The 8,978-nt window shown below is 37.8% G+C and overlaps 2 protein-coding genes across 2 annotated transcripts; both read right to left on the bottom strand.

The window, feature by feature from the left end:
- Positions 1–751: 751 nt before the first annotated feature.
- LOC148658432 (claudin-4-like) lies at positions 752–2,645 on the bottom strand. The gene has a single exon (XM_088639598.1). It carries the CDS (start codon positions 2,563–2,565, stop codon positions 1,807–1,809), a length of 759 nt encoding a protein of 252 aa, XP_088495724.1. The 5' UTR covers positions 2,566–2,645; the 3' UTR covers positions 752–1,806.
- Positions 2,646–5,941: 3,296 nt separating this feature from the next.
- On the bottom strand, positions 5,942–7,581 carry LOC148658433 (claudin-8-like). The gene has a single exon (XM_088639599.1). It carries the CDS (start codon positions 7,470–7,472, stop codon positions 6,795–6,797), a length of 678 nt encoding a protein of 225 aa, XP_088495725.1. The 5' UTR covers positions 7,473–7,581; the 3' UTR covers positions 5,942–6,794.
- Positions 7,582–8,978: the final 1,397 nt, after the last annotated feature.

Raw genomic sequence — 8,978 nt, forward strand, 5'->3', positions numbered from 1 at the left:
ACACTCAGAGAGGACAAAATGCGTTTCAGATTCCTGCTGTTTTTCTTCTTTCTCTTCCATTTTGCAGGCCTTATGAATTCCAATAACATATTTTTTTTATTACTCCAAGCATCTAATTAAGGGGCTGTTAAGAGCGCTATGACTGAGTCGCTGGGGGTGTCACACTACACAACTGATGGTAACGTGCGTGTGCGCTGCGACTCTCTACACTCGCTGTAACACCAGCTTTACAAAACATCTGCCTGCAAATTCATTCTGAAGAATTAAACCTGAAAATATAGGTCCAATCTAGGATTTATAATAAATATGACTGTATATTGTTTCTGTCAGTTCCACTAACTTAACATTAGTCTTGTGGTTCACTGTCTTTCAAAGTCATTGTAATCAAGACAGGAGTAAATACCACAGAACTTGTCATGGCAGAGTTTTTCTTTTCAAAGTGTGAGTTAGTTAAAGGCTTTCCTGTATAACGCCTTTGATACAGTCATCAAAAAGGCAAATTCTGAACAAAAGATATGTTTTGAGCTCATATTGCAGGTATAGTCTTTAAACACAATCCAGGAAACAAAACTCAGCTATCTCTCGTACAATCAAGCCTGTAAGCAAATTTACATAACAGGTGTGACTGTCAAGTCTCAGTGCAATGTGGTAAATTTCCATTTGCGTAATGAAACAGACAAGATGTCCACAGGCAACACTCCAGTCCAGAAATGGGGCTGAGCATTGGTAGTTGAATTTATGGACAAAGCAATTCACAGAGAAATATTTAATTTGTTTTTATGGTACAGATTTCCTTATACAACATAATAACATTGAACCCAGAGGCCATTGCATACCTTTAAAATCATGATTATGTTTTGGTTTTGAATTATTATTTTAAATAACCTGTACACATTCATGTACAACAAACAAGTCTATTGGAATTGGACAATTGAACAGTTTTTTCATAATGGTTATTTTTTAAATAAATTGCTGCATAAAATTCTAATTCCTCATTTGAATGAGGAAAGGTTATTCTACTAATGCTCACCTGGAATTCTCTATGTCTACCCTTGTTCAACAAAATATATATATATAATAAACTTTTGTCTGAGTGCTGTCTTTATTTTACAGCAGAATTTACAATTAACACATAAGATGATGAAAATGTGTAGTTACATACAGTAGAATAAATTGTATCTGATTTAGTAAAAGTATGAAAAGAGGATACTCTAAGTGATTATGACGAGAAACATATTTACTTCAATTTTTTTTAGTAAACACAGATACGACTATCAAGAATGACATTTATTACAAAAGAAATCACAGATTTGTCCAGAATAATAATTATTGTACATGGTTAAACAAGAAGTGGAAACAGATAAATCATTTGAAATACCATATACATATTATATATGCACTGTTTACACATTCTTTAATATAGACTATTTACAACCAAGGTAAACAAAGTTAAACCATAATGTGAATTTAAGTTAGATAATAACTTGTGAGGTGAGATCTTTTTACTCAGAATTCATGTTATTACATGAGTGCTGTCTGACATGTATAAATCAATAAAACACTTACAGTACTTTGACCAATTCAAGGAATGCATTCATTAAAAAGCAAGCGAAAGAGATATCAAATGAACTACGAAGAAAAAATGACTACAGCTGCAAAAGTCAGTGTACAAATAGAATATATCCTTTCCCTTACTTCTCAAAAACCAGCACAGGAAGATTTACTTCCAAAAATGTTTCAAAACTGGAACTCAATCCCTTCTGCTGGTCAGTTTGGCTTTTGGTAATTGAAGCATTTCATATTTTCTCAGATGTACTGCCCTCTTTTGCTGTATATAACTGAACCCTGTGGTGGCAAAGAGTAAGCTGGCTGGTAAGTATAAGCTGGCTGATAGGTATAAGCTGGTTGGTAGGTGTAAGCTGGCTGGTAGGTGTAAGGTTGTTTGTAGTTGGGAGGAAGGGAGCTTCCATTGTACATATACTTTTCATCTTCTTGTGCTCGAGGTGCGTGGCGGCACAGCAGTATTACCCCAGCAACAAACAGAATGGCAGACGTCACCCACCCGATGTAGAGGGCTTCTCCCAGCTCTCGTCTCTGAGCGTCCAGAAGCAGGGGATTGTAGAAATCCCTGATGATTACGTTGCCAGTCCAGGACACAGGGATGAGTGTGGTGATACAAGCCAGAAGAAAAAGACATCCACCTACAATCAGAGTGATGTGTTTGGCACGGCCATTTTCTTTAAAAGCCGCTGTGCATCGCATCCCCACGATAGACACTAATAGGGCGAAACTGGTCAGAGCAATCGAGCAGCACATCAGTCCCCGGGCAGCCTGGAGGTCCGGAGGCAGGATCAGCAGGGAGTCGTACACTTTGCACTGCATCCTGATATTGGCCTGACGGAAGCAGTTCATCCACAGCCCTTCCCAACGGGTCTCCATCACGATGATGTTCTCCCCGATGAAAGCCGTCACTCTCCACATCGGGAGACCTGTGACAGCGGCCACACCAATCAGTCCGATGAAGCCCAAACATATGGCAACGATTTCCAGTGCCCCCTTCGCCATTGTCTCAAATCCTTCTCTAGACTCGGCTCTTCGGAAGTCTTACAACTAAGCCTTGAAATGGGAGAGATGACTTGCTGGTGAAGTATTTTCACACCCCAGCGAAACTTTAAATGATGTGACCTTACAGGTTTAGCTACATTACTGTGCCCTTTTAAGGAAACCAGAGATTCTTGACTTTCTTGAATCAAACAAGAAAACATTTAATCATCTCTTCAATACTCAACAAATCAATAACCATGATTGATCTGAACCTGTTGCTTATTCATTTTTCTAGTTCTTTTTAAATATGTAGATTATTCCGGTTAAACTTGTAAGATTTTATCCTGTTGGTTTTTAACTGTCTCCTCTCTGTTGGATCCTTTTTTGACAGAAAGAGAACAGCAGCCTGAATTTATCATGTATTTTGGAGGAAGTTTGCCATTGATGCCCTTTTTCAAAATTAAATACCAAATGTATGAAAATTCAAATGCCAGCAGCCATGTATGTTCAACTCATGAGTGGCAACTTACTGAAGCTAAGCAGGAGGAGTCTGGTCAGTACCTGGCTGGGAGACCTCTGGGGAAAAACTAAGACTGCTCCATGAAAAGGTATTTGATGGACCAGTAGAGGGTGCTCACCCTGTGGTTTGTGTGGCTCCTAATAATATAGGACCCATATTTGGGGGTATTCCAAAATGCCCATTTATCAAGTATTTTGATGCCCAATGCCCAATGGAAATTAGTCCCATTTTGGGACTATATATTTTGGTGACACTGTACCATACTGTCCTTCAGCTGAGACGTAAAACTAAGGTCCCGACTCTCTGTGGTCATTAAAAATCCCAGGGTGTTTCTCAAAAAGAGTATGGGTGTTACCCCAAATTTCCCCTTGGCCTTTACCAATCACAGGCTCCTAATAATCCCCATCTATGACTCCCCATAACTGATAGTTGGTGTGTGGTGAGTGTACTAGTGCACCATCCATGTGGGTGCTGTACATTGGTGGTGGTGAAGGGGTGTCCCCATTAAAGTGCTTTGAGTGAAGTGTCCAGAAACCTCTATATGAGTGTAGGATTATTATTATTATTATTATTATTATTATTATTATTATTATTATTAATTATTAATTATTAATTATTATTATTATTATTATTATTATTATTATTATTATTATTATTATTATTATTATTGACCAAAGGAGCTGCTCATGTTTACATCATTTCTTATTACCAATCCAGCTCTACTGGATATTTTAATTAATTACAATAACATCATTAATGGAAAATGCCAGATGAATACAGTGAATATACAGTAGGTCAGTGTTGTCAAATGAATGTCTTTGTCATTGGCTTTTTCAAAGATACAATACATAAATCTAGAGTTTTTCATCACAGACTAAAGCAATGCCCAAACAAAGACAGTGCATAATGAAATAGTTACCTTAGGCTAATCTAAAAACTTCCATGTGAAATAAAGACTACCAGACCTGCAGAAGAGTTGGATCAAGTCCAGCAACATTTTGGAAAGACCCACTTTCCTTAATGTTGGTCCTGGAAACTTCCAGCAAAGGTACAGCCAGCAATACTGACAATGATGTAAAAATTACAGCAGGATAGATTTCTACAGATCTAATGCATTTCAATCCCACTACAGTATTCTCACTATGGATTATCACAAAGTTTTGAATTTCCATGTCCAGACCGTGTGTGATATTCCCACACAAAAAACCCTTAATTCTTTTGTGTACGGGTGTACCGTTATCGACAAAGTGTAATGCAATTCTGCCTGTTTATACTTCTGGACCCAATCTCAGGATAAAGTACATCAGGGTTTAACTGCTGCATTCCATTTTGCAAGACAAGCATGGTGTATAAGCATACTGTAAATACATTTTTTGAGAAATATGGCAAATGTGGGCATTTTGGATTTGAGTCCAAAAAATGCAAATGTGTGGTTTTGTAAAAGGATAAAAAATGCTAAAGGAGCTCATACTGCTTTGTATAAACATTTTTTAATTGTGCAAATCATGAACTTTTTGAAGACTATTTAAAAGCAGTCTGTTCACTCATAAGAGGCCTTCAACAATGAGTTGTGATTTGGCAAAAGCCTCTTTAAACTACTACTACTTTAAAACACACAGTGATATACAGTACAATCCAGTGTTAGTACTAGCTAGAAGGTGTTTAAGGAGATTAATGTGAATTAAAGTTTAAAGTGAGAATGTTTTCAGTCTAAAGCTTAGAATTAGATTAGAAATGTGACCCACCCACAAGCTGACTTAGAAACCAACTACATTTCAGCAAAATGTGAGAAAAACCAAAGGTCTTCCTCCAAAACAGAAAATTCAGTTTTGAGAAATTTAAAGCTTTACTCAAAAACACAAAAGCTTAAATTTATCTCAGAATTGACATGTTCTGCCATTTGTTGTTTCCATTTTGGATGGTCACTCTCAATCAAAGGAGTCTAAGAGACATTAAAATACTTTTTTTGACTGCTGTAAATATAACCAAACAGAGTAGAATTAAAAATATTCTAAGCTAGTCTTTGTTACTGACAAAAAAATTAAAATGGTTGGTGTGATCACTGGTAAGTCAGTTCACCTGAACTAAGATACTTCAGACTTTTACCTGCACTCAACTGAGTGCAGATTAAAATACATGAAGAAACAAATTAAACACACTTGTGAGTCAGTCTAATAAAACAATGGGAGAGATATACCAAATGGACATTTCCTACCAATTATTTAGATCTAAGCTGCAGACAGAATGTATTCTATCGGAACCTAAGAATGTATGAATGGCTACCAACAATCTGGGTGAACCAGTCCATTTGAACTTAATAGCTAATTAATCCAAGGATCTTGTGTAGCTTTTTCATGAAGGAAGCCAGGGTATCAGCTTCAACAACATAGCTAAGTAGCTTGTTCCAGACTCTCACAACTCTTCAGGTACAGAAGTGTCTCCTGTTCTCAGTTCTAAATACACTTTTATGTAGCCTCCATTCGCATCCTTTATGTTTAATCTACTATAGGTGTACAAATCTATACAATGTGTTTAAATAATAATGATCACATTAATGTAAATATTGGTTTAATTATGAAATGATTCAGCCATTAGATAGCTTACAAATATACAGTCACATATTTGATTCCTAATATTTTGAATGTTAAGCTCAAGAGCCCGACACCATTATAGTAGATTGAAAACAGTATGGACACAAAAACCATGTGCCTTGAAGAATAAATTGATTAACAATTACAGTATATACAAAACTGCAGGTATGTCTAACCATAAGCAAACATCTTTTTTCATTCTGTCTCTACACCCAGGCAAAGCACATCTATAGACAGGATCACAGAAGTGTAGGTTGCAGAATCAAGAAAAGAGAATACATCACACTCGCATTATTTGCTATTTAATCAGATACAAACAATACTTTTGTAAGGAAAAGTTTGTTACAAATATGGTGTGTCATGTCAAACAGGATATGTCACAATATAGAACTGTGCAGGTTTACAAAGGCAGATGCAATAATAATAGAAAATGCTATTAAAAACAATATGAAGAAAAATATATATACAGTAAATGTCAAATGTTATCATTTCAAAAATAGATACAAGCACATTTGCATTGAAAAGTCCTTTGTAATAGCAACATCTTTATGTTCTGGGTTTCTGAGTGAAAAAAAAATACAGACACCCATAATCTGGATTTATGCAGTGCTCATTGTTCTAGTCATTAAATGCTTGTCATACATGTTCTATTTCACTACTGAAGTGAATTTACTAGTCCTTTATACCACTTCATATCACTATTTAATTTCCTCATTAATTTTTAATTATACCTGTTTTAAGCTCCTTTGTGCATTACATTTGAATTTTTTAAAGAGGTCTTAAATATGAATTGATATTACAGTAACCTCAACCGAAAAAACAAACCTTGCATGAAAACCATTAGTTTTCTGTAAATGTTGCACACTGCTTTTTACTTTGAGGTCAGGAAATCGCTATACTGTATATAACTTAAATATAAGTGGATTAGAAATAAGAAGCAATGCTATACAAAACTGGATCACAGAATTTCTCTTTAGTGGTAAAATTACATATTATTGCATACAAGCAGTTTTCTTTAAACTCCAGATAAGCCATTTTTGGAGCGCTTACACACAAACTGGTTATTTCCATGCAAATTGAAGTACCACAGTTACTCGGTTGATTTTGATCAGATTGTCCATATTGTCTTTTGTGAGTTATCACACATACTGACTTTTGCTGTAAACGCTGGAGGGTTGCCTCTGCACTGCCGGCTGAGGCATACTGTGTACCGAGCCCTTGGTATAGTAATATTCATCCTCTTTTTGCTTTCGGGGCACATAGCAGCACAGCAGTATTACCCCAGCAGCAAACAGAATGGCAGACGTCACCCACCCGATGTACAGGGCTTCTCCCAGCTCTCGTCTCTGAGCGTCCAGAAGCAGGGGATTGTAGAAATCCCTGATGATTACGTTGCCAGTCCAGGACACAGGGATGAGTGTGGTGATACAAGCCAGAAGAAACAGGCATCCGCCTACAATCAGGATGATATTTTTTGTGTGCATGTCATCCTTGAGGCATCTCGTTCCCTGTATGCCAACAGCAGAGATGATCAGTGCGAAGAAGGCCAGGGCAAGAGAGCAGCACATCAGTCCGCGGGCGGCCTGGAGGTCTGGAGGCAGGATCAGCAGGGAGTCGTACACTTTGCACTGCATCCTGATGTTGGCCTGTCGGAAGCAGTTCATCCACAGCCCTTCCCAACGGGTCTCCATCACGATGATGTTCTCCCCGATGAAAGCCGTCACTCTCCACATCGGCATGCCCGTGGCGGCGGCCACACCAATCAGTCCGATGAAGCCCAAGCACATAGCAACAATTTCCAGCACCCCGCTCCCCATCTTTCTAAGAGGTGCTGCAAAACAGTACTGCTTGAAATGCTCTGCAGAGTCCCTGGAGGTGAAGACCCACAGCTCCTTGCTGGTTCCGCTTGTGAATGAGAGAAATTCACGGGGTGAGAGTTTTAACACCTCACAATAACGCCAACAATGCGATCCTGCTGGTTTGGCGAGATTGCCCAGTGCTGATTTCACAACAAGGAAACTGGCATCTGTCAGTTACTTAAAAATCTCCAAGGATGGGGGTCTTGTCATATATGGATATGACATCTTGTACCAACATGTACCAATTATAAGACATTCTTACTGCTTTACAGTAAATCTGTATTAAAACCTGTTCAAATGAAACAGCTTACCTTTTTTATACATGTAAGCCTAATTCTTCGGCTTAAGTGTGAGCTTTGTCAATCCCAAAACGTAGCCTCAAAATTAGGGAAGGAGAAAAAGGTACATAGAAAAATGTAGACATCAATTTAAAATGTAGATGATGGTAAATGTATTTTATTTCCAAGGGAACAGTTCACACAGCAAGATGTGAGATAAATCATAATACATTTTATGCAAACTAAACAAGTTTAATTACACATGTAGTTTATCTAGTTGTGGTTCTCTCTTACACACTACTTTCTAAGAATAAAGTGTTCTATAAGGGCAAAAGTGTATTTTTATTAAACCAGCATGTGCTCTGCTCAGTCAGGGATAATGCAAGAATTAACAGGATATATTAATTTACTTAATTACAGATGGCTCACCCTTCACCCTAAAATATAGCTGACAAATAGATGGTCAATTACAGTATATACAGCAGGAAATACATGAGCAAGGCAAATGAGATGGACATTTCTTAAGGTTTGCAGGGGTGGTGCAGCAGACACAGAAAAAGAATAATGGTGGCAAAGAAAACATGTACTTTATTGCAGATTTCATGAGCACAATTTAATACAATGTGAGAGCAAGAGGAAGATGGCATGGCTGTGAAGCAGTGGTAAAGAACCAAGGAATGAAAGTACTGTAATGTGTGTGAAAACTGTGCCCAGTACAGACCTGAAGGTCTTCGCTGGTTTGTCCCTGTGAGAGATGTGACAACCCAGAGCCCATCCCAGAGACACAAGACTGTTTCACTTAAAATCTAACCAAAGCATCTGCAGCAAACCAGGGGAGATCATGCTAACTCTGCACAGAAGGCACCCCAGTCTAGAATGGCACCTAGGACCCAAGACCTATGAGGCAACCTTGCTAACCAATCTGCCTTGAGGTATTTACATTACCTGTTTGACACTATACTCAAAGGATGCGGTATTCATTTGATATTTAATTAAACAGCATCCATCATTGGATTTTAGATTTGTAGTCTCTGGTTTTCTGGTTTTGTGCCCTCCCAATCTGGAATCATCTACAAGCCTAAATTAGTGAGCCAAGTAATTTAACCTAATTTAACAAGAGTGAAGAACCGTGTCTCCCATGAGGCATCCATTTGTCTGATCCATTTATGATTTGTCAAACTTCAAG

This window comes from Lepisosteus platostomus, chromosome 7 (genome assembly GCF_059453375.1).
Source record: "Lepisosteus platostomus isolate fLepPlt1 chromosome 7, fLepPlt1.hap1, whole genome shotgun sequence".
Classification (NCBI taxonomy): domain Eukaryota; kingdom Metazoa; phylum Chordata; class Actinopteri; order Semionotiformes; family Lepisosteidae; genus Lepisosteus; species Lepisosteus platostomus.

Excerpts from the sequence above, each read along its gene's own strand:
- LOC148658432 (XM_088639598.1), bottom strand. The coding sequence starts at position 2,565 with ATGGCGAAGGGGGCACTGGAAATCGTTGCCATATGTTTGGGCTTCATC.
- LOC148658433 (XM_088639599.1), bottom strand. The coding sequence starts at position 7,472 with ATGGGGAGCGGGGTGCTGGAAATTGTTGCTATGTGCTTGGGCTTCATC.